The sequence below is a fragment of the Nyctibius grandis genome, chromosome 15 (genome assembly GCF_013368605.1).
Source record: "Nyctibius grandis isolate bNycGra1 chromosome 15, bNycGra1.pri, whole genome shotgun sequence".
Classification (NCBI taxonomy): domain Eukaryota; kingdom Metazoa; phylum Chordata; class Aves; order Nyctibiiformes; family Nyctibiidae; genus Nyctibius; species Nyctibius grandis.
In genome coordinates, this window is record NC_090672.1 from 3939316 (window position 1) to 3966062 (window position 26747).

The window sequence follows — 26747 nt, forward strand, 5'->3', positions numbered from 1 at the left end:
AATGATTTTAATGTGCGGAGCTGTTAAAAGAATGGATGTAGAACAGGAATTCAGGGCTCCTCTGAATTACGTGTGCCTCATAAGGCAGGGCCATTTGGAGATACTCTGAGGACAAACAGGTTGTGTTAGCTTTAACCAACTTATAAGAAAGACTGAACTGACCCTTTAAAAGTGAAGAAATGTGGCACCAAAATGGAAAATAATATAGATAGAAGCCTCAGGAGACTAAATTGAGGGAAGAAAATTTGTGTTACAGTTGGGCATTTTAGTAGACTGTAAAACCATAGTCTAGAAAGCATATAATTTTGAACAGGAAAGAATATAATTTTGAAAGTATATAATTTTGAAAGGAATATCTCCTATCTTTTCAAGGAAGCATAGCAAGGTTACTAACTGTTTACAAGGCAACCTGCCTTTTTGTGTGTAAACAAAATAGATCTTTATGCTACAGGTGAAAGAAGTATTAACATAGAATTTAAATCTAGGTAGTGTATTTTGAAGCCAGGGTCAAAGCTGATGCATTTGATGAGTGTGGGTTTTTTGGTTTTGTTTTATTTTGTTTTTTCCTTAGAATTTTATCATTTCACAAATACTAGGTTTTTTGCTCATGAAATAGAACACATTGGTAGATCTAGAGACTGAAGGCTTTTCCTTATCAGTGAAACAAGGTATAGCCAGACTACAAAGAACATTTCCTCATATTGCTAGAATGTCTCAAATCTCATGCTTTTAATCAAGGTTAGTTCCTTGTCCACACATACTACTAGTACTGCTATTAGAGTTTGTTGTTAACGAGATGGTGAGTTTCTTTAGAAATGTAAAATGTGTGGGTGCCCTTAAGATATATGTTGAGATCACAACACGGTTGTCACGTCATGGTTTTGATCACTTCTAATTTGAACAGGATTGAGTTCAATCCACTAAAAGTGTAAAGTCTCTTAATATTTGTTCCATTTGTATTTCTGACTGCAAGCCAGTAAAATGATGTTAATTTAACAGCATATTCTAATGTGTGTCTGAGTACTGTACTGTCACCCTTTTTATGTTCAGTAACAGTGTGCTATTTATTCCAGGATGATGTGATGATGCCACAGCGGGTTAGACTGCAGCACGAAGCTGCCATTCAACACCCAAACAGTGTGAGTACTTTTTTCTTGTGTGTATTTGTGTGTTTCTCTTTTACAGAGTGCCGGATACATCTTTAAAAGGATATGAAAATTTCATGGTAGGGCTGGTGGAGGCAAAGCAATAACCAGTGTATTCTTTTCCGTTATTTTTAATCCTTACACTGAATAGTAGCTTTGATGGAACTTCTTTTCTTCTGGTTATTTTATCTGTTCAGTAAATCAAATCTCATTATGACAGTGATACTCCTTTTCAAATAAGTATATGGGTTTCACTAATGTGTGTAATCTAAAGGAGAATGCCTTTTTTATGTAGCCTTACTAAGTAATGTGAAAAGCTGCAAAGGATTAGCTACAGCTATGGTTTATCTGTTTTTAATATTTAAGAAACTGTAACCTGTAAGGAATAGCTGGGTTGTTATCATTAATAAACTGGCCTACAGTTAAATTGATGTTTCTCCCTATATCTGCCTGCAAAATAAAACATTATTAGAATGCCATTCTTTGTGTTGTGAAATAAACTCTCAAAAACATGCTGTGAGATAGTTGTTCTATGATCTATATTATTTTGATTTTAAACAAATTTCTGTGATTAAGGCCAGTATCCTTTAGAGAGAGTTTGTGTGTATGTTCTACTTACCTGAAGATAATAAATCTAAATAATTTGTTATGGCAATTACTTTCTTTGTCAATGTTATTGACATAGATACTCCTTTATAAAATTGAAAACTGAGTTTGTATTCCTATCAGCAATGTTCAGCAAAAATAGGTTTATTGCTTTCACATCTCTGACATTTTCTCTTGTGAGATGTATTTCAATGTGCAAGAGGTATCTGGAAAGGAAAGGTCAATTAACTTGATCTGTTAAGAAGGTATTTCCTGCAGGTCGCAGAACAAAATAGACAGTTTTAGGATTATCACTCTCTGGGAATTAAGCACCTTTTGAACTTTTCCTCCAAAACACACTTGCTTCAAAGCAGAGATTATTGCGGTTGTTTCAGCTGAGGAATGTCTGCCAAACAACCTGCTGTTTAGTGGTGGGATGTGTACCTGCTCATCACACCACCTGTATTAGGTCTCTTATGAAATCTGATAATCCTTACAATGTAATTTATCAAATTATAGTTTTAGTAGTACCTGAGTAGCAGTTAACCTAGTTCATATTATGAACATAATAAAATGATACATCAAAAGTTGGTTTTGTTCTGATATGAATCAGTTAATATAATTATGTAGTAAAATGTCAGAGAACCGGAGAGGCAAGTTGATCCAGTAAGCTTGTTTTAGGGAAACTAGTGCTAAGAGCTATCATATTTCTTGCTTATATGACTTCTATATCTGTATAATAAGACCTTTTTAAAATTAGACTAATTTCAGCTAAACAGCTTGTAGTCTATTTAGAAAACACTTCAACTGTTTCGTTTCTATTCTGTTATACTTTAGTGCCTAACAACATGCACTATGAGCTATTAAATGACAATCAAATAAGTAATAATGAGTGCCTGAGTAGACTGAAGGGTATGTCTTCATGATACGTTCCAAGCAACACAAACTTGTTCTTCCCATGCTCTAAACTAATCTAAACTTGTGGTCCTGTTTTAGTGTAGTACTACTGGCCTATTTGCAAAGCTTAACTTGAGCTTTGTGCTTTGCTAAATAAAACTAACCAAAGTCAGTCTGATTTAGCATGGGAAATAAGGGTTTCCACCTTTCAGTCATCTGACATATTAGTACCTAAAATCTTCAATTTAGGAAAGTATAAAAATTTTCAGACATGAATGGAGAGAAAGGCCTGAGATTTTAAAACTTAAGAAAAATGGTAGATGTGTGTGTGCTCCACATATGGCACAGACATAGTACATCTGGGTAGAGCCTGTCTCACGACATCACTTTCTGTCAACTTTCTACTGAATCAGAGGGTTTCCTTGCAGCTTTTTGGGCAATGATCGTGGTTTTCTTTTTTTTTCCCTTTTCTTTAAACTTCTACTGGTTTTTATTTTCTATTATTTCTTGCCTTCTGTTCTTGCTTTTTAGGTTTAAGGATTTTCCTTCTTTGTTCTTGAAACCTATGAAGGCAAAAATGAATCTGTGTTTGAATTGAATGGAACATGTTTTTCCATTTTACAGGTATAGAAAATGTTTGTAATGCCTATGTGAAGTATACCTTCTGGGTTAGTGCTGTATTTTACAGAACTTTAATTCAAAGGCCTTAAAGGAGACATGGGAACATCTGTTCCTGATGGGCAAATAGATCAGTTTGGTCCAGAGCTCCCCAATCGTTCTGATACAACTTGTTAGAGAAAAGAAAGGTTGACCTTCTGGCCACAAACCTACTAACCAATGTCAGGGTGGACTGCTGTTCTTAAAAGAATGATCTCTCTACTGTCCTCAGAATAATCATGCCATTCAATTTTCTGGCCTTGGAAGATGGTGGGGGATGTTTGAATAAAGTGCTGTTCTGTATTTGAAGTTCTGACCCTGGCTTCAGTAAGTGTGATAAGCCAGAGTAGATGGAGGGGGGGGGGTGGGAAAAAAAGCAGAAGCTTGAGAAATGCCTGTGAAGCAGTGAGCTTTTTTGGTTTGTTCCTGAAATTCTGATTTGCAGACTTGGACTTTCCACTGTTTTGCAACTTCTTCTGACCTGGATTTTTGACTTTATGCAGTCTCAGTGTGCTTTCAGAAATTTTGTTCCTACTCCTAGCTTTGCCAGTTGTTACCGAGAGCCAGAATTCCCAGTGGGCTCTAATATTGGAGGCTTCAGTCTGCTGTCGTTACTGCTATAGATTTACAGGTAAGAAAAGTCTCCAACTTTCTCCACCAAGAGAAATCTCCCAGATCCTAGCTGAGGTTCTTCCTCTTTCATGTTATTATTAAATGCAGATTGCCTTACCCTGACTTGAAGCCTGGTTGCTAAACAGTGGAACAAAAGAGATCTGATGCCTTTGGAATGACTCTTTCTGACAAAGCAAGAGGCTTGCCCCCACGTTTAGGTACTGGAATATGACTGGGGTAACACTGCAGCGGCCCTTAGCTTTATTTCCTGTATCATAGACTACTTAATCATGTTTTAAAGAGCAAGAGCAAATGCATCTGTACTCTCTCAAGCTATTCTTATCTTGAAGACTTTTAAAAAAATCTTGTAGGGTGGAACTGTTCTGTCATCAGTAACTTTTAGAGTGGAGGGTTTTGGATCTCAAAAGACCAATTACTAATACATTATGATTTTATTAAATGCAGCTCTCTAGAACCACTGTCATCTTGTCCTCTGGTGAATATTTTACATTATATCCAAGTCCTGTTGACAGGGATTCTATAAATAGGACACTCTTAGAACACATGAGTTTTTAAGACTTCATGTATTTATACTACAAATTCTTAAGCTCTCCTAGCTCAATATGAATACCTACTTTTAGCAGTTTGAAAGCTCAGGGACATTGTACTGTCTGTTGATAATATCATAGCTACCAGCCTTTTGGCACTGATTGTCCGGTGCACATGTGCACTTAGGTTATGCCACATACAAGCGTGCCTTCAAATTGCTTGTGCTCTAATCAGATAAGGAGTGACTTTACTAGAGTATGAACGACTGTTACTAAGATTTCTTGCTTTAGTTGTTGTTTATCCCTAGAAGCAGCATCTATACCATTTCTCCAGATTAAGCCAGGTGTTGCTTATTTACCAACCACAAATCACGTATGCTTTGTTGGCAGCTAAAAAAATCAGGCCTTCGTATCTTATTTTAATTATACTTGTGTTCTTCTGGAGGAGATCCAACTTTGTGTACATACTAGTTTTCTATTGAACAAGGCTTCTGAATTTGGAGTAGCCCAGGAAATGTGCAGTTTCAACGTTATTTCCCAAACCACACACACACACACACACACACTGCAGTCTTTCGCACCTATGTCCCACGTTTATTCTGTTAATTTGAGCAAAGTACTACCCTTTAAGAAGTCCAAAAGCTTTTTGTTTCAAGGACAGATGAGATTTTTAGCAGTATCTGCTCCCAGGACCTGCTATGGGCATGCCAGGATGAAATCACTGGACGTGGTTTGAGTGTACTCTTGGAGAGCTCGAGTAGCCTTAGAGAGCTGCTCTGGGAAGTGCTTAATTCCTGAGATACGAAAGTACCTGGCCACACTTTGCCAAGCCACTGTGCCATTGTGAAGGCTTTCAAGAATGGTGCAGCACTTGGAATGCTCTTCTAGTTTTTCCTAAGGATTCCAGATATTGGAAGGAAAAAAGAAGGGTGCTAAAATGACATGTACTACTGTTCGCAGTCAAAACCCGCTGACCTTCTCATCTGTCTTAGAGCCATGCAGAATGGTTTTGGACACCATTTTGTCTACTGGGCATGGTGTTACTTTATTCTTCCAATCATCATTGTTTAATGTGAGTATATGTGTGCCCCCACAATATGACTGTGCACATGAACAGCATGTGGCTTCCAGTTTTTATCTCTTCCTGCAGAATTGCTTAGAAAATAGCTAAGCTCTTCCTCACTGTCTCCTACGTCTTCCCAACAGCTGGAATCAAAATGTGGGCAAAGGAAATAGTGTTATTTCCTTCTGTTTTCACTGGCTGAATAAGAGGAGAATCTGTACCAGTGTCAGAATGAACACCTTTCTTTTTGTTGTAAAATGACTAGCCTCTTTCTCAAACATGTAGGATACCTAGGCATGTGAGAGAACATTGAGGATAACCATTTGCATTTCTTCAACGAGAAATTCTCACTGTTTTGCATGTCTAAAGCAAATTTTTGGCATATTCTGTAGCTTGGATTTAGATCAAGAGCTGCAATGCCTACGGCCATTTTAACCTATTGCATTATCTGAATGTGTTAACCAACTGACTAAATTCGGCGTACCTTTGATGGTTAATGTGACTCTAAGTTGATTGGATTGAGTGAACTTGAACAAGGCATGGCACTACTAGTTCACAGACCTGTTCATCTGCCTCTGGGAAATCTGTAAACAAATATTGCGCAATCAGCAAATGAACTGGAGAAATGAACAAATGAATTGGGATAGCTGAGCTTGATCCTTTCTTTAAGGCACAACTCTAGGCCAAAGGCATTGTATGTCCTTCCCCTACCCCCAGTGAAGCTCACAAACTAAACTTAGAAATGAAGTATCTTTTTTTTTTTTTTTTCTTTTGGTCTGGACACACACATTTCTTGCTTTTGAAAGTTGTAGTCTAATAGGGAAGGTTTTTGTATTCTTACTGTACCCTGTGCCATTCTACTTGCCTAGACCTGTTACACATTTCTGTTACATCTTAGAAAGACTGTTTTTTTCCCTCTCCCTTCATTTTCCTTACCTATTGCTTATTGAGCGCTAGTTTGAACCATTTCACTTTCTCTTTTTTGTGACTGAAATTATCAGATTCCCTTGATTCTTGATTATGTCAGCCCTTTTAGCTTCCAACTTACTCATTTAAATCAATACCTGAAATTGCAAGTAAAGATTTTCTTAGTAGGAACAGAAAGAGTATACAAGAAAATGAGTAGAATCCTCTCTTAGAAGTATAATTAAAATTAATAGTTTTGGTTTATATGAAGTAGATACTAATGTGGAAAAGAGCTTCTAAGATCAGCATTCTGAGTGTTTATACGGCTGTCATGATAATGAGACCTGATTCTTTTTCAAATTAACCCAAAGAACGACAATGTTTCAACTATTTTTATATTGGTGAGAGACGGGGTTTCTATGAGTTAATCTATGAGAGCAGTATTGTGAGAATGGCTTATCAAATATTGAGCTTTGTTTTGTTCTGAGTGCAAAAAGATTGATAGACATTATCTGTCAGGGAGTTCTGTATTTTAGATCTAGTTCTTGTCCTTGGTGTGAGGGAGGTAATTCTATGCAGTCTGGACCAGTTTCCATATACTGTCTTGCATATCAGAGCAGTTCTTTAAGACAAAGTGTGCACTGATTGTTTGGTATACAAGAGCAGCACTGCATGTCAATAGCGTGTTCCAAGTTATTTGTTTTCTTGAGTAGTTAAGACGTTGTCTACTCAGTTAGTGGAAAAAACATCCAGAGAACTTTTCCATCTCTCCTGGTTTCGGCTGGGACAGAGTTATTTTTTTTGCTAGTAGCTGGTATAGTGCTGTGTTTTGGATTTAGTGTGAAAATAATGTTGATAACACACTGATGTTTTAGTTTCTGCTAAGCCGCAAGTCAAGGACTTTTCAGCTTCTCATGCCTTGCCAGCGAGAAGGCTGGAGGTGCACAAGAAGCTGGGAGGGGGCACAGCCAGGACCGCTCGCCCCAACTGGCCAAAGGGATATTCCATACCATGGGATGTCATGCTCAGCAGAGAAACTGGGAGGAGTTGGCTGGGGGGTGACGATGACTGCTCGAGGACAGGCTGGGCATTGGTCAGCAGGTGGTGAGCAAGTGCATTGTGCATCACTTGTTTTGAATAATATTTCTTTATTATTATTATTATTGTTTATTTATTTGCTCTTCCTTTTCTGTTGTATTAAACTGTCTTTGTCTCAACCCACGAGTTTTACTTCCCCCCCCCCCCCAATTCTCTTCCCCATCCCACTGCAGGGAGAGGAGTGAGCAAGTGGCTGTGTGGTGCTTAGTTGCCAGCTGGGGTTAAACCATGACCCTATCTCATCTCAGGTGTGCAACTGCACGTGTAGAAACTCTTGTGACAGAATTTCAGTGCAGCATCACTCACTAGAACACTGGCTTGTGCAACAGTGTAGCCTTTTACTGAGCAGCTGTAATCATAATATATCACATTAATGTGGGTTTTTTTCTTTGTGCTTATTATCACAAGCCTGGAATAAAGGCAGAAGATTGTCTTATGTCTTGTGCCAGGCCAGGCTGCTTCATGATGAAAGGGAGCATGGGACGAAAAACAAAAATGGGAAGAAAAGAGGGAGGCCACCTTCTGCATTGGCAGTCAACAGTAGCAGTTTGGGAATATTGGCAGTCCTCAGTGTGTAGTGATTTTATATTCCACATACCAATGGAGTTTGGTCACCCCTGAAAGATCTTAAAGCCTTTTGTTTGCTGTATCTTCTTATTAGTCTAACGTTAGAGTAGTCCTGAAAATACCAGATTACCTTTCAGAGTACATACTGTGCTTTCTCTGTGTACTTTCTCTTGGGAGTCAAAATTGTTATTATGCAGTCTGGTAATTACATTGCAATTAGACATGGATTTATTCTATCTAATGAACAAAGTAGCCTTGTTTGTATGGCTAGAGCTGACAAAATTGAGATAATGCATGCTTCCTATACCTATGTCTTGTTCTTAAAATAGTCTTTTGTTACGTAGTACTAATTGGAATTCAGAAGCTCTGAAACTTGTATAGATTTTCATATAATTGCACCTGGTACTTTTTTTTTTTTTTCAAACTGGAAACCATGCAAAGGAACAGTTTATTAGATGTTTCGCTGTTCCAGTGGAGTTACAAGTCTTCAGTAAACTCATTAAGAAGTGACCTGAAGTCTAAATGTGTTCATGAACTATTCAGCATATTTGGATCACAGTATGATGTTACACAGCGAAAAAGTATGTGCTATATTAACAGTATATCTTCGTGGGGGGGGGTTAGGAGACAGAAACTTGCTTCAGCTGAAAACTCTATAGCTGTGATTGGAGCAGTGCTGAACTCTAGCTAGTATTTCCTGCCTTACAACAGTATTAGCAGGACTTGTATCTGCCCTCAGAGCAGCTTTACAGCTTCTGGTCAGCCTGGAACATGGGCAGGCTGAGGTTATATCTGCCTATAAAAGACTTACTCTCAGGAGCTTTAGGTCGGGTCTTGTTTAATTGAAGCAGTGGGATGCAATGGACAAGGGCTTCATTTAGGAGGGAGGAGATGCAAATTCGCCTCCAGAAAGGCTTTGCCATTCCTCGTCTACTGTTTTAAGGAAGTGGTCAACAATGTTGTTCTGTAGGCTGAGCCTTTATTCCTAAGGGATTTTATTACCTTTTCTCTACTTAAATTAGACAGTGTTTTAGTCTGGACTGCAACAATAGGTAAGCAGTATCTTGTATGTAATTTTGCAGGTGTGAAAAGATAATAAGCATATGTGAAGCTTTGCTAAACTGTTATTAAACATAACTACATAATGTTGAAATACTACCTCCCTGTTTGGTGTGATAGAAAAGTCCCTCCAGTTAAACTCTGTCCTTCCTGTGTGCAACAAGTTAATGGTTGTTGGTGATCTTCTCTCATCCTGTGTCCTCTGCTGAAGTCCAGGTTTTACCAATCTGCCTTTTATTGTTTTGTCTTCTAGTTGTTGCATAGAGCTTAGCAGATTTTTCTTTGATAAATGCTTTTATTTTGGACATGAACCTGATTAAAATCTTAATCATAAGTAATCTTTGTTTCTCCTTAGTTAATTTGCATCGGCTCTCCTTCTGTCTCCTTTACTCAGCATGTTTGAGACAGATCAGTGTGTGTTGCCCGGGCACGTCCTAGCAAGCAGTGCCTATAGAGTTTAGCTTTAATATAGGCATTAATTAATATAACAGCTATTAAAGAGAAATGAATTGGATACTGGCATGTCTTGAAGGACAGATTAATAGATCAGATTTGTTTCCTTAACCCTGTTAGTAGGAATATGCCCCATGAAGTGGACAAGTAGATTTGAGGAGACTCTAGTCCATCTTTGGTGTGGACAGAGGGGAAAATGAGATTATATTGCTGAGGTGATTACCCTCAACTGTTGATTGTCTAAAATCAGTTTACTTTTGATGCAGGAGAAGAAAGTGTCCAGAGAAATGTTTTTATGAATTAATCTAACTATTCTGGTCATTAGAACTTTAACAGTTTATACTCAGTTCCTGTATACTGCACACCATGAACAAACAACAAGTCTTTAATGTTTTTCTCCAGCCTATAGAAATTGTAACTCTAAATTAAGGCTGTCCAGTATTGTTACATACAAATATATATATATATTTATGACCTCAGGAAATTGTCATTACAGGTTTTTAAAAGTTATTTATACTATCTCAATAATCTTCTTTTGGTATGGAGGGTAGAAGGATAGAGCAGTAGTTGTGTGAAGGTTTTGTTCTGAAGTGGTGACAGTGGAGTATGCTTAAGAGGAGAAAATATGATTCCTTTTTCTGCACTGAAGAATATGAAAAATCTTTCTTGAACAAGGAGAGTATTATTCTTATGGTGGTTTTTATTAATTGGGCCTTTCCATGTATATCACCCAGATCTGCTGGAATTCAGCTCTGTCTTTGCTTCTTATTAGGCAGCTTCCTTAAAGATTCTTTTTAATTTGGTATTTCTGAAAAACCGCAGTGCATTTTCAAAGTCACAGTGTCAGTTTAAGTCTGTTCTACATTTAATCAAATACCCCAAATGAGAAACATCCCAACTTACACCGCTTTGTAATTAAATTTGTGTTTAATATGGCCTCCACATGCCAATAACCCTATCAAATGATTGTAATTACTAGAGTTTGATATTCATGAATGTCTGATTGTAATGTAGCATATTTCATTTTTAAAACTATGTCTGAAGCATAAAACGTTTGAAAATCAAGATGCTCTTCTCCTCATGTTTAGGTATTTTGCTGTGGTGATAACTGTTATTAATCCAATCATACTTTGTGGAGCTACAGACACAAGAGAATCCATTTAAAATAGAAATTTCTATTCTTTTGAAGAACACTTGTTTCCTCTATTGGAAATGAGGGGGAAAGAAAATATATTTTACCACTTTCTTCCACGAGTATATAATTTTGGGAGGATTTTAACCACATAAAAATATTCCTTCCGTGTATTTTTCCTTTTTGATTACACTAAATTGATGGTCACAAGATCCTTCTTAAAGCCAGTAGTATCTTCAATTTCATTATTCTGCTGCATTGAAAAATAAAAGGCCGTGGGCCTGTAGAAAAACACAATATAATGTAAATAAAATTTTTAATATTTTTAACAACACAAATTTTAAGTCTTGTTTTTAGTGAGGTCAAAGTCCAAAATGCTGGTTGTTGGTATACATATCTAGTCTGTTTAGCTGTTGCTGTTCTATATAAGTTTCTTATTGATTAAATCAGATGTTTTAGTTATTGGGATGACTTTGTACTTGTCTGGGAAGTCAATGTCAAGTGTACTCAGTAGACAGCTGTATTTTGTAAATCTCTCCTCATCTTTCAGGTAACACAGTTTTTTGGACTAACCACCCTGTAATTTTGACACGTTATCAAAAAACGAATTTTCTTGAGTTTTAAAGAAACTTTGTGAATTCTTGTAGCTAGTGTTACTTTTAATGAAATACATGGTAGTATAAGAGGAATTTGGTTAAATGGCAGCTAAATCAGGCCTGAACAAGAATTATTATTATTATTGATGTAATTTTATTTCCTTAATTGTTAGCGTTTTATAGACAGGTTCTTCTTAAGCAGCATCACAATTTGAAGGAAGACTATCCAATGATATCCCATGTATGTACACCATTATATTTTTACAAAATATGGATTTAGCTATATGGAGCTTTAATTACTTGCTCTAAGTAGAACAGGGAGAAGCAGAACTGGAAACAGAGCTGATAAATTTCTTCAAGATGATGTTGCTTTCCTGCTCTAGTATTCTGCAATGGAAATAGATTTTTTACATATAATTCCAAATATTCTTTAACTTTTCCTTAATTGGGTGAAGGAATAAATTAATAATATAAGGGAATCACCTGTTCACCTTTAGTTAAAATGAGTGAAATGGTGCTTATTACTGTTGGCTGGAAATCTTATCCAATACTCAGGTATTTTACTGGTTAAATCTTAGTTTTGCAATCCTGCTAGGTAACGTAACAAAGTTCTAGCTATTCTGAGTAAATTACAAATAAAGACTTGGGGAAGATTGTGTTAATCACGTTTCCTGTGAGAAATGGGTGATCTGGCGAGATAATACTGAGTCACAGCTGTGCAATTAAAAATTATGCTACAAGCACTGTTTTATAAGTCTACTTGAAATGAAATCCTGAACTGTCTCAATTAATTGCTCTTTTCATGGTAGATTTCTACTTCACACTTCCAATAAAACATACTAGGGACACCGCTGATCCATACTTCTAACAGCTGGTGTTAGAGGTACTGCAGCAGTGCCTAAAGCTTTGCTGATCTTTTAGACAAATATATAAAAATATATGTATCTATAAAGGGGACTGTGTGTGCTCAAGAAGAAAATGAAAACTTTTATAGAAATTTTTACAACCAAACAATATTTAAAATATTACATGGATGAAACCCAAAGAAATCAATACAGAGGGAAGACAGAGAGAAAAATTTTCACTCTCCTGTCACGTTTTCTTCTGAATTTCAGGATATGGTTGCAGTGTCACATCAATTGGGAGGGGTGGGGGTAGAAATTAATACAATATAAATAATAGAAGTAGGATTTGAAGACAGCACAGGTGACATCTACCTTTCCTTTATACATCAAGGTGTAGGCATGATTAACAAAAACTGTTCTTAAACATTCAGGGTAAGGTCAATGTCTCCTGTTAGCTTTTTTAGTTTAGGAAATTTCCCTCTGTGGGCACTCAAAAACAGGCATATTGGGGGCAAAAAAGGTGTTGTGCACTAGAGAGAATCCTTCCTTTATTGTTTGTTATTTGATTAGTCTTTCTTCTCATAGAACATTATCTAGGATCAGATGTCGTGATACTTCTAATTAAAGCTTCATTCAGTAGTTAATTACATTCTCTTTTAAGAGGTTTACATCATCAGTCATATTTCTAACATGAAACTCAACACAGCACTTTTTCTCAGTGTGTGGAAAGTTTTGTACTGTATATAACCTTTGAAAGTTGCATTTCATTTAATGACATAAGGTGAGGAAAGCAATTTATTTTGTACAGGAAAGCTATGGATTTTTCCTTGCTAAAAAACATACTTTTCCAATATCTGCTTCAATATCATTATTGGTTGGTCACTTAAAAAAGCTTCATAAAACAAAGTTCCTTAAAAGAAGATGTTATGTGAGGAAATCATATGTATGTATATAGTAGGCACTAGGTGCCTACTACCTTATAGAGAGTTTGTGCTTTCGCCTGTCTTTGTTCATTTCCCCTGTTTATAAAACTAGGATGGAAAAAATTGGGATAAAATTTGAGACCAATTAATTTTTTGTCCTCATTTCCTCTTTAGTACAACAGGAGGGTCCTGACCCATAGGCTGTCTCCTGAATAAGAGAGATTCTTTGTGCTAGAGGAAGTTGTAGTGATTAAAAAAAAAAAAAGTGCCACATCTGCAGAAAGTGTTGTTTTTAATTACTGTCAACTCATTTAATCTTTGCTTCCTCTCGCCCACTTCCTTTTCCATTTGTATGTGCAAGGTAAAACATAAAAACCTAAAATGATAAAAATAATAAACATCTCTACCTGAATATTGCATTTAAAAACAAACACTAGTGAAAAGTTGGAACAAGTCATGGCATGTAAGCGGATGGCTGATGTGGCTGCTGGGTGCAGAATGCTGATTTTTGTACATATCAGTTATGTGACTGAAATACTCTTGTGTTCCAGTGGAACAATTTTGTAACTCACAGAACAGTGACTATATGTACTCATAGTACGATTTTGTAATGTATGTAATAATCCTGCCTAGTTCCTCTGAACGTGATCATATCTCTGAACTTCGTATTGGTCAACAAGTAGCTGAATGCGCTTGTTAGATTTGTATTTCATACATCATGGCTAACCCAGTGTACTGTGACCAATTTAGAGCATCTGTTTCATGGAGAACCGCATTATTCTAGTTTTATATTATGATTTGTACTGTTTTAATTGTATCATAGTTATACTGTATTAGTTTTATAGTGCTCTAACTCCTGCAAATGTTTTAAATATAGTGGCATAAAGTACATATCCATGACTGATTCTGATAATTTTATTTAGATACAATTCATTACTGCCACTCCTAATCATGTGAAGTGGTAGAGTTGTTAGAGAAGAGAGATTCAGGTGCCTAAACATAGACATATAATGCTATTTTGACACCTTAGGCTGTCTGAGACCATCTAGACAGGACTGGCAGATACTAGCAGCCTGGTCCTTGTGTGAAGTGGTAGCCAGAGGCCAGGCAGGACTGTAGGGCCATAAGCTAGATGCTTATATTTGGTCACTTCTTCCCACAAAGCTCATTTAAGCCATTTATATTTTTAAAAGTTACTTGTATGACTTTTCAGCATATGTATTTGTTGGTAGTTAAGATAAAACCAGACCACTATTCTATGCTCTTAATATTCTTACCCATCACTGTCTCTTGCTGCCATAAATTATAAATTATTTTGTATTTCTTTCCAAGGAGGCCAATGCTGATTGCAATTAAATAAATAGCTAAATAAGCTATAAGTTACATTTAATACATAAATAAAGTAATTGTCTGTCTGGAAAATGAATTACCTCATTTGATGTCATAGTAGAAAGGATTGTCATGATTTTCTCTCCTGATCAGAGTTTTGTTCTTCCATGAACTGCCGTAGTCCTTTGCTATGAGCCAGAAAATTATTTTGTTTATGGTTCATGTTACTGCTTCCTATACAAGTAATATTAATACTGCATTACAGCAAGTTTCCAGTTGGAATATGAAGTATATTGCATTTGTTGTATATATTACATAGTTTAATCTAGGTACAGGTATATACCAGTATACAATTAGTATTTGTAATATAAAAATAAATTTGCCTGATTAGATCAAAAAGCTGAAACTTGGATGAACTCCATTTTTGCATAGAAACGGATACTCAGAGATATTGAAAAGAATGTTTCTAATACGGAGAGTTTCTTGTCTTCTAGAAGTCTGAATGAGTGTAAAACAGGCCAGAAAGATTTTTATCAAAGTATTTTAAAACTTATGAAAGAAGCAACAGTGCAAAACCTTTCACTTCAGTTTAAAAGCTGTAAGGAAATATTCAGTGCAGTGAGTATGAAAGCTCTGTGAGACATGGAGGAAATGGGAAACAGTGTGCAGTTGCTTCTGATGCCACACCTTGCACAGGGGAACCAGAGGAAGCCGTTTGTACTCTAAATAATCCTAATTTGATTGGATGAAAGAAGCTGGTTAGATGAGCTGTGCTTTACAGAAGCTGTATCAAAGGCTCAGGTTGAGTTACTCTACGTTAGTGATGTTTATCTTGGGACCATATAAGTGAAAAATCCCAGTCATGAGTCAGAGTCCTACTGGGAGAGGAATGGTACAGCTAAAGAGCAGAAAGGTGTGGATTTTTTTTGGCTGAGGATCTAGAAATTTGATTGCGTAGCGACGATTTTAAGATTTGTCAGTAAAACATATCTCTTAAGATGATGCTAAAAGCAGTCTTGAGTGGTATTGGTTCTGAAAATGAAAAGAAAGCAGGAAGTCTGTGTGCTGTGCAAAACATTTCACTGTTATGTGAGGGTAGAGGGAAGTGTGAACATTTCACTTCTTACAAAACGCTAACTTTGTTAGGCATTTGTAGCTATTTTCCTGCTGTGTTGCAAGGTCAAAATGCAGCTGTTCTCAATAACATGCATTTGTATTGTTAAGTGTATTTTGCTGTGATATCGTTGTAATTAAAGAATGTGGTTAAATGATGTTTTACAATACGATCTTCTGCAGGAGGGAGATCTTTGCTTTTATGTGCTGACGGGTTTGGTACATCCATGGAAATCTTACAAAAGGCCACTAAGAACACCAACTATAGTACAGCTTTTTTGTTCCTTTGCTATTAAAGGAAGGAATTGTCAGGTGGTTGTTGTGGGTTTGTTTTTTTGGGTGAGGAGGAGGAGTGAAGATAGCAATTCAATTTGCTTGTGAACAAATAAATTTTAGGAATAATTATAAAGCCTTCTGGAAATAAATAGTTCTGTGTGTGTAGACAGCATGTTAGGTAATTTTAAGAAAAAGCAAACTTACAAGCCACTACTATGGAGGACATTTTAGTGAAGTTTTAAGTATATCAATTCCTCTTTTCCTCTCTCTCTTCCTTTAATTCCATCTATGAAACAAGCATAGGATTGCTAAGTATGTATTACGATAGTTTATTGTTGAGTTAATGATCCTATTCAGTGTGTAAGGAAGAAGAAATTAGAGTGAAATCTTAACCTCATCTTTACATTGACTTCATTGGAGCCATTTCATTCATCAATAATGCGTGCCTGCTAGAGCTCAAACTAGAAAAGAGTAAGAAAAGCCAAAGGTACAGGGGAGAAGGTATTATGTACTAAATATTGTTTAGAGAAATGAGGACATTAGTAAGCCTATGGACTTTCAGAAAATTTGGTTTTTCTAAGCTACATTTTGAATTATCTTCATTTTTTCCAGCAAGCAGCTTTTCTTTCTCACATTAGTTCTCAGTATTGAATAGAAGGGTTGCCGTAATGATTATTCTAAGTTTTCACTAAACTAGGTAAAAAACACAATTTGATTCTTGAAACATTGAGTTACTCTAACATCTGGCTCTTAAAAACCAGAGGCTGATCCTATTACTTTCTGCTGTATTTCTTGATATATTTTTCTAGATTAATATCTTATACTGGTTTTACTGTTCTGAACATTAGGTTGAGCTTTGCTGTAGAAAACAAAATTACTGTGTACAAAAAAAATTTTTTTTTAAAAAAACTAGGTTTTTATTTGATTAGTGTGTTTGTGTATAAGGCTCTAGATTATTATCCTCTCAGTCTGTCTTGCTGTTAGGCATGTCAGTTGATGAAGGAGTTTGGAAAGTTACACACCCCAAATTATGGTGAAATTCAATCTAACCCATTTGTTTTTCTGTTCTGGATTTACAGTAATTCCTAAATAACTTGTTTATTTGATAAGTATTATTTTCCTAATTATGGAGTTTTCGATTCCAAAAGGCTCAAAGTATTTTAAGGCCTACACGCAGTACGTACAGAGTCGTCGCTACAAGCCAAAATTCAGAGAAGTAAATTGGAGCGTGCAATGGAATTATCTATATGGCTGTATGGAAAGAGGAGGAAATTCTGGCTAAGAATCTAAGTCAAACTCTAGAAATTACAGAAAGTAATGTATGATACAGAAAAGAGCCGTCAGGATCCAATTAACAACAGTTATTCTGTCTGCCTTCACCTCTCCTTGAGTGTATATACAGATAATTGATCAAATCCATCCAGTTTTCTCTGGAAGCAGAAGGAGTTGAGATTTGAACCAATTGTTCTTTGGACTTTAGGGAGTTACAGTCCTTTAGCTGAACACCTGGATTCAACATTTTTTTTTTTAGATTGCTTAAACTGTCAACAGCATTTATGAAAATGGTCAGACTGGTCAGAAATTAATATAAAAATATGAAACTCTGTCGTTTGCTTCTCATTTAAATGTCAAGTTGCATAGAAAGGGATGACTACACTCACTACTTAGCTCTAATTGAAAACCAGGTTTTGAAAAAAACAAATTTGAGATTCTCCTTTTTATTTCTTACCTCGTGAAAGCTCTTTGTGATTCTGTATTTGTTCAGCTTAGACTGTGACTATTTGAATAAAGAAACTAAGTTTCCATATTGTATTGTTAGAGAATAACTTTCGAGAAAAAAGTGCTTTGTAATTTTTCCATTCTGACTTTCATGCATAGTTTTGTAAAGTGTCTTTGTAAGTTATAAAATGCTGATATGCAAGAGAAGATAGTCTGTCTTGGCTAATGAATACTAGCTAGAGTTCTGTAAATAATTCTATTAAATAAAAATTAACCTCGTAGAACAGAATATATGTACATCTGATGCAACTTCTGTGAAGTTTTCATATCTGTGGAGTGCCCACTTTAAAAATATATCCGTAAACTCTTCTAATTGATATTCAATTTAAAAGAATTTTGGATTAACCTTCTGAAAATGTCTTAGATTACTTAGCTGCAGTTCAGGAGAAACGATAAGGACTGAAGTTGTCCATAGAAATTAGTAGTTATCATTGAGGAAAAATTTCACAGTGCAGAGACCTTCTGTTTTGTTCTTAGGGGATAAGCAAATCAGGATTTCCTTTTTTTCATGTTTGTTGTTTTGATTGTATTTAATCATACTCTGAATTGTGGTGTTTCACTGCCAGCAGTCCCCCGGCAAGATCTCTTCGTGATGTTTTTGTTCCCACATCAAAAGTATTCATAACTGCACGTGCAGAACTCTAGCCTGACTTACATCTGTGTGGGGTTTAAAGCTCTGTAAATAGAGATACCTGAAAGGTTTAAACTTGCTGTGCTCAGTGTCTACACTACATCCCTTATGAATGCTTAGGGTGGGAAATAAACCAAATAAGTTTTCCATACTGTTTTTGAACAGAACTCGATTATCTGAAATGACTGTAGAAATGCTAGTACCTGCGCTTTGGTGTTAATTCGCAAGGAATGGGTTGGTATCAAACAATATCAGCGTACTTTGCATATCTAATGAAGTTCTGTAGCACCCTGCAGGTTTAGGGTGGACTGCAGGCCATTGGGAGTAGTGAAGAGCAGAGTTCTGGGTAGCCACACTTCTAGGGTTCTCCTTGGCTTCTTACTTGTCTAACCTGAGATTTGTAGAGTAAACAGTTCAGTGTTTGTATGAAATTGCATTAATAAGTGTCTGTGCAGTTAGAGATAATATGAAATCCCTCTAATATTCTGATTTGGATGCATATTGGAAGCTATTTATTATGCCAATAGATGTTCAGAATATTAAAATTCATATTTAACCTGTACAGTTACAGAACGGTATTAGAGAAGAAACTGTTGCTCGAATGCGTATACAGTACTTCAGTGAACAAATCAAAACAGGGTGTCTATGTTGTTCTGCCATGAATGAGACAAATCAGATTTTTTTCCTTATTTTATATGAATTATAAGTAATGTGAGGTATTATAGGTGATGACACTGTTGGTACAATGGTTTTATCCAAGTTCTAATTTTCATTTGCCAAACTTCAACTATTTTGGTTGAAATTTTGCATTCTAGATGTCTGCCCTTGGATGACTTTTCTTCAAAAATTTCGACCAAAATGGTTCAAATATTCCCAAAACTGAAGCTATTGGAAAGACACTTTTCAGTGTTAGTTTTCTAGAAACCTTTGGAAGTCTGTAACTATTTAACATTTGAGCAGAGCAACTGTGACATATTATATTAATTATATTATATTATATTATATTTTATTATATATATTATATTATATTATATTACATTATATTATATTATATTATGAACATAGAAGGGGGCTAATAAGGACTATATAGATAATCTTAATTCTTGGAGTTCCCAGGTTTTGAATGCGTATTTTATGACATATATACATGTATATACGTATATATGATATATATACAGCAGCTTACACTATGTGATTTATCTCATTTTGCTTTAGATTGTTGGTTGCCAAGTCAGAAGAGAGCCACTGAAGTCTACTGAACGGTATACTCGTTGGATCAATAATCTGAGTGAAGAACAACTTCTTACACAGGTATTCTTGTTTCACCTGTGGCTGAAATTACAGCAGAAAATAGAGCAAGAGGTTTATTTAGATGGATTTTTTCCAGTCATTAGCAATACTTGTTAACTTACTAAGGTTATCAGATTCTTATATTTAAAGGCTAGTCTTTTTAATAACAGACGAGTTTATGGTGCATGTGATCATTATGTAATGATGACTTTACACTGAGAATGAAACTTTCAACTTCAGGTAAGGAGTGAGCGTTACATTTTCTCACTGCTGTCTGTGGTTAAATGCATATGCTTTCCTGTTCTAATAATTAAGTTTAGGGTTTTCTTTTTAAAAGGTGTATTTAAATACAGAGGGGGAAAACAATCTTTCTTGAGAATGATTTCCCCTCCCCAAGGTTAGGTGCTGACCACTTCTGCATCTGTTTAAGTTTTGCTAGAGATCATTTTAAAATAGCAGTTCTTCAGGCATTAAACATTGGGCTCATTATACATGTTTGTAAGAAAGATGCGTCTTGTGCAACTGAAGATGACAGTTTTGGCATAAAGAAAGGTTGTTTCGTTAGGCAGGCTGCCAATGCTGAACTAAAAGAGACTTTGGCAAAAACAAGTTAAACTGTGGAAGAAATCAGTCCAACTTGTGGAGGAATGTGTGTACATCTAATGGATGGTTAGCAGAAAACATCCCAGCAGACATTAAGATGCAAGTATTTGGGGTTGGGTTTTGTGATGCTATGGTAGGAAGACATTTGCTTTTGATTTTCCTGGATTTAAGTGGCTGAAAAGATTAGCATACCCTTGTTTTTTAGACTCCATTGTAAACTGTGTTTTGTTCCCCATTACCGTAATCCCCAAAGACATACAGGCTCTGGTATGGTCGTTGTAACACAAGAAGTCATCTATAGACCTTGTTTTAAAGTCAGCAGTGGTATTACAGTTCCCCATAATTCACCAAGTGAAAGCAGTCACAGAAAAAGTTACCCATGGAATATTTGGATTTGCCTTTGAGTGTGGCATGAGAAAGAAAATTGTAGATTTAAAACACTGGATTTATCTGACAGCAACACCTGGATCACTGTGTTGTTGAAGAGAAGAGAAAGAAAAACTTGAGGTTGTAAAAACTTGTCCTTGTGTTTCATCTAAGTGGCCGCTGGATGGGGTCTTTAATGAATTAAGCTGGAAATTGAAAGAAATATCCTGATTCTGAGATTATTTAAGGGGGGATATGCAAAAAAGAAAACTCATTTTAAGATGGGGATGTATGTCTTCTGGAAGAGATTATTTAATATATGGTATTTCTGATAGTAGGGTTCAAATACAGTCGCCTGGGAAGTCCCTTGCAATCTTATGTGCCTACAGATATCTCTCTCTTAAAGCCTTAATCAAGCAACATGTGCAATCCATTATTTTTACGTATCACTTAGATTCACACATTTTTACATATTACTTAGATTCACACAGTTACCTGTTCTGTACCAAATTTAACGCAGAAATAGAAAATCCTCAAAGACAGTAGGTTTCTGAGAATTCTGTGGAGGTATGAAACTTGGAGAGATTGTACTGCACCAGCTGCAATTCATATGTTGTTGAGCACCACAGAATCCACTTGAACAGAGATTATAGGTCCCCAATCATAAGACAAGCTTCAGCTGTGACACAAGGCTGTAGGAAGTTTGGCTTTTATAACTCTGGGGCTAGAAGAACTGCTTCATTTCCACAGCGGCGTGTCAGCATATGGCGCCTCTGCTGCCTTGGTATCCGTTCTTCTGATGAGAAATTCAGGTAGGGGGGTAATTATTTTGCTTTTCCTTGACTTAAAGGAAAGGGGAGGAGGAGGAGTTGGGAGTAAAAATGCTCTCAGTTGTTCTCTAATAATCAGGATATGAATCATTTATGTAAGGCTAGGCCTAACTTGTCCCACTGCCCTGCACCCAATGGTAGACCATACATTTTATTTTGAATGTGCTTTTTTTAAACTCTCTTCAGTGAATAAGCCCCAAGAAAACTATAATGATGGGCCTTTGCTAATGGATTTGTAGAATCTCTGGGAGGAGCAGTCCTTCAGGGAATTCAGGAAAATTGGCTTTAATTTACAGCATATTGTCTCCAGCAGTTTCCTGTAGTGAAAGAATGTTCAGCTTTTTTTAGCTGTCTCTGTACTCAGTGCCCAGCTTTTTTTTCCAGTTACTTCTGTTGCATTGCTGTATCATGCACATGCAAATTATATGTGCTGTAAATTGGGAAACCAAGCAACTAATAAAAAAAAAATAGCCAATAGTCAAGATCCTGTAATCCCCTATCACAATATTCATGTTATTAATCAAATAATATCCTATAGCATGTGATTGCTTTACTAGACAGTGACTGAAGTCCAGTTTGAAAGCGGTGGGTGGTAGCAGATGTTTTGTTAGGTGGTTGGATGGTTTCATGTGCCTCGGTGCTGGCTGCTGGTTTTATATCACTTGAGTCAATACCAGATTTTTGGATCAAATGTCCATCCCCTGTCCTCATGCTGAGAAGATCATTCAATACAAAATGCTTCTAGCATTTTAACTTCTCTTTTCCCTTAGCCAAGGCCTCTTGATGCTTACTCATCCATTAAATGTTTCTCTAAACAATTATACTGTAACATTCCAAAGATACTTTATGGTATGCGTGAAATTTCAGAATATATACCCCAGAGAGTGTGGGGGGAGTAAGAGAGTACAAAGAGAACATCATAATGAGAAAACTACTTTTTAAAAGATTAATATTTGCTTGTTTAATGTTAGCTTCTGTATAAATGATGAGTGATTAAAACATGCTTTTATAGGTGTATTAATAGAAGTCTTAAAATACATGTATATGTGTTCTGGTAGACTTGCTATCTTTCTGGACAATAGTAAAAAACAAAAGATAACTTTAATTCTTCAGTAAGTGCAGAGCACAGTGACAGGTACAGGGAGAAAATGAGCAAACAAATTAAGAGAACTGACTGTTTTGATGTTGGAGTAAGTGGAAAAATGTAGATTAAAACTAATCCTCCAGGATATCCAAGTCTGAATTGTACTTGAAATGTAATTGAAGTTTGATCATGTAGCCCTGCTTGTACACTGGATATTTTCCTGTGTTGTGTAAGTAAAAATGTCTGAATGGCTTTAAGGTTGGATTAATTACACAAATATTTATACAAGTAGTTTTTAAGGATTGTTGCTGACTGTAAGTAACACAGCTGAGTTCATATCCATGTCTGCTAAATCGCTACTTTAGGTTAGTTTAGTCTCACAGCCTGTGAAGTATTATATTCAGCCTGAAGCATAATTCCATCTGACCTACCATTTCTTCCTCCCCAAAGACAAGAGACTTCTCTGCTTTCATATGGTTGTTCACTGAGAAAGCAGATGGCAAGCTTAGAGTGATATGTGAGGAGACTCCTGCAAAAAGGAGTGAGCTCTGTGGTTGATAAGACTGGACTGTCCTAATGTAGAAAAATAATGGTCTGAGCAAAACGTGATGGTTCCGTATGTCTGTTGTCCACCGTGTGTCTGTACTGCTTCCTGATACATACTGTGCTTTGCAGATTATCTCAGAGCTCTTTGTGTTGGATAAATCTGGAAGTTTTCACAGGTAATTTGTAGTTCTCACCAATAATTGCTCTGTACCACCTGACAGAAGAACAATAATTAACATGTTAGAGTTAGGTAACATGCACTTTTCTGTGCTGTCACAGGTGCCTGTTAAATTTAGCTAATAGGCTTAAAAGCTGTGCTGCTTCTCTACTTACTAAGTCTTCCTCTATTAGAGTTGAATTAATATTTGATAAAAGCTCATGCTACAAATCAGCATCTATTACAGATAGTTTGGAAATAGATCCAGCATTTTGGTTGAGTCAAGCATGTAGCTTGTTCTGAAGGCGAGAAGGACCTGACAACATGGCTGGACCTTCTCCATAAATTCAATATGCTCAATGCTGCATTGTCATCACGTATCTCAATAGGCAACTTCTGACTGGTAAAAAGTTGGTAGGAGTCGATTGCAGGTAGGATGAATTTTCCAGGTGGGCCACAGAGTGAATATCTCTGGCTTAGAGCATCTGTTTTGTCTGCTTGCAGAGCAGAAAATTCCACCTTTGTAAGTGCTAGGGACTGGTTGTCGGTGTGTCAGAACTGAAATGGTAATTGAAGTGGCAATCTGAAAGTGGATATATGCAGTGCCTGTTGTCTGGTTATATTAGTAAAGGCAAAAACTGGACCCAGGGTGAGACTTTCTTAAAAATGAATAAAACATGAAAAGGCTGATTGATATCCCCCCTGCCCCCCTGTATTTTTGCCTCTATTAATGGCTCACTTGTATTTGTTGTTTTTCAATAAAACAATTCTCAACACTTTCCTGGGCTTTTTTGTCACTGTTTCCTCTTCCTTCACCCATGTTATGTAAAAATGTGTCATTAATAGTGAAGTCCTGATGTTTTTCTACTGAGCGAAAAAAACAAAGTCACAAACTGGTTAATTATAGTAGATTCTACTAGTTTGTGTGGGATTAAGTATATAACCTATAAGAAAAAAAACAGTTGGCTGCTTCCTTTTGTGGTTGATCCTTTTTTTCCTCTGGAGGAGAATGAAACCAAGTTTCACAAGCTAGTCAATGTTTATATTTACATTTGAAAATGCATGTCAAAGGGGTTCAGGGAGTTCTAGAAAGTTTAATGAGAAGTGGCTTACCCACATCTGTGAACTCCAAGCACAATTAGAACTTCCTAGGGAGCCTTTATGTAAAGGCATCTCAGGGTCAAATATTTTTGAACTTAGAAACAGGTTTGTAGTAGTTGAGAAATGTATACAGATTTTGCTTTGTGCATTTGCTATTTTGCATGAGTTTAAAGATATACCATAGAGGAAAGTGTGTTAAATAACTTGGCTTTTTCCTTTTTATATTTGTTTGATAATTTGCATGCTTAAACAAGGCTTGAATGTGGTTCGTAATACGTAATGATATTTAAATGGTCGACACGCTGGAGGGAAGGGATGCCATCCGGAGGGACCTTGACAGGCTGGAGAGCTGGGCCTGTGCAAACCGCATGAAGTTCAACAAGGCCAAGTGCAAGGTCCTGCACGTGGGTTGGGGCAATCCCAAGCACAAATACAGGCTGGGTGGAGAATGGATTGAGAGCAGCCCTGAGGAGAAGGACTTGGGGGTGATGGTTGACGAGAAGCTCAACATGAGCCAGCAGTGCGTGCTTGCAGCCCAGGACACGGTTGGCCTTCTGGGCTGCATCCCCAGCAGCGTGGCCAGCAGGGCGAGGGAGGGGATTCTGCCCCTTTGCTCCGCTCTCCTGAGACCCCCCCTGCAGTGCTGCGTCCAGCTCTGGGGCCCCCAACAGAAGAAGGACATGGAGCTGTTGGAGTGAGTCCAGAGGAGGCCACGGAGATGATCAGAGGGCTGGAGCCCCTCTGCTCTGGAGACAGGCTGAGAGAGTTGGGGCTGTTCAGCCTGGAGAAGAGAAGGCTCTGGGGAGACCTTCTAGCACCTTCCAGTACCTGAAGAGGCTACAGGAAAGCGGGAGAGGGGCTTTTTACAAGGACAAGTAGTGACAGGACAAGGGGGAACGGTTTTAACCTGAAAGAGGGGAGATTTAGATTAGATCTTAGGAAGAAATTCTTTGCTGTGAGGGTGGTGAGACCCTGACCCAGGTTGCCCAGAGAAGCTGTGGCTGCCCCCTCCCTGGCAGTGTTCAAGGCCAGGTTGGATGGGGCTGGGAGCAACCTGGTCTGGTGGAAGGTGTCCCTGCCTGGGGCAGGGGGGTTGGAACTAGGTGATCTTTAAGGTCCCTCCCAACCCAAACCATTCTGTGATTCTATGAATAGAGTATAAAAGCAACTTGGGAGTAGAATAAGTTTGGCTTTATTCCAAAAAATTCTTGATTAATACAGTCTTACAGCAAGATAGATACTTGTATGGCAGAAAAAGCATAATATGATTTTGATGGACATTGAAATTAAGCAGGTAGAAAACTGATTTGAGCTACGATTTCTTCCAGCTGATGATCTTTTCTTGTATTTGAAGTAATTAATCATACCAATATGGAATGCAACATGTTTGCATCCTTTTCTTAAGGTTTTTTTTGTCTTTTTTTTTTTTTTTTCATTTTTCTTAAGACATATGATGTTAAGAGATGGACAGGTAATGCCAAGTGTAAAGGAAAACTGTCAAGGATTAAATTTTCAGAAATGCGTAATTTTTTTTCCAAACTATTATTGACATTTATGTTTCGTCAATACTTCTGAAAATTACTTTGAAAAATAGGGCAAGAAGTTAAAATCAGGACTTGGTTATTAATGTAGGACTGCAGTTAGGGACATGGATGGAAGCAACTAATAACTTCTAGTTTCTGAATGCTCCATTTATTCTTGTTTGATCTTCCATATCTATCCTGTTGATATAGCAGCTTACAAATAAACAGCCTTTAAGCTTCACTTTGGGCTTCTATCTCATTGTCTTTTATAGCTTAGAGAAACTTTACTTTTGTCTAACAGATGAGGGACAAAACCTAGTTTTTGTTTTAAAATAGTAGGTGAAGCTACTGAAGTAGCCGTAGCTTTTTTTTTCCTTTCAAAACAAAAAGCCTATTCCAAATATAAGCTTCCAACTAATTTAGTGATGTTTATTTTTCAGTTGGTCCTCCATATGTGAGAGCACAGAGCAGATACACCCTTAACTTCCTGTAATTTTCGGTCTTTGAATTTGAAAATCAAAGTGCTGATTCTACAAAAAAGGGAAATATTTTTACAGTGGCTTTTAGTGTAATAAACATTATTTATTTCAAACATTTTTACTGCAATGCAGCTCCCTATTATAACCTTATTTTTTTGTCTCTTGCAACTGTGCACTGAACAGTTTTTCACCATTTAAAAACAGTGTATGAGCACGAGTTAAGTGCATTCTATTTATTATTGGAAAATAACTTCCTTTTTTGGTGTCAGCTTTTAGTGATAGAAGTACTGGGCCAGATTTTCAGGAGAGCCCAGTAATTTCCATAGTAATTGGAGTAGCTGAGTGTGTGAGTATGAAAGCATTGTGTCCCATGTTGGATAGTAGGTCTAAAGACCAGTTTGATCTATCACAGTCCAGATTTTGTTTCTTAATGTTCTTTTGTACTGCCCTCACCCTGCCATGTTTGACATTTGTCTCTACAGTAGTTCTTGCTTGTCTGATTTTTTGGCAAGTTAAGGAAGCTAAATGTTAAAATATTTACATTCACCATATCC

The 26747-nt window shown here is 36.7% G+C and overlaps 1 protein-coding gene across 2 annotated transcripts in view; it reads left to right on the top strand.

Annotated features, from left to right (window-relative positions):
- B3GNTL1 (UDP-GlcNAc:betaGal beta-1,3-N-acetylglucosaminyltransferase like 1) overlaps positions 1–26747 on the top strand; it is a 134699-nt gene that overhangs the window by 13902 nt on the left and 94050 nt on the right. For both annotated transcript variants that reach the window (XM_068413045.1, XM_068413046.1), the window contains exons 4-5: positions 1074–1139; positions 19430–19525. In XM_068413045.1, coding sequence (XP_068269146.1) covers positions 1074–1139; positions 19430–19525 — 162 coding nt within the window. The remainder of the gene's footprint in view (positions 1–1073; positions 1140–19429; positions 19526–26747) is intronic.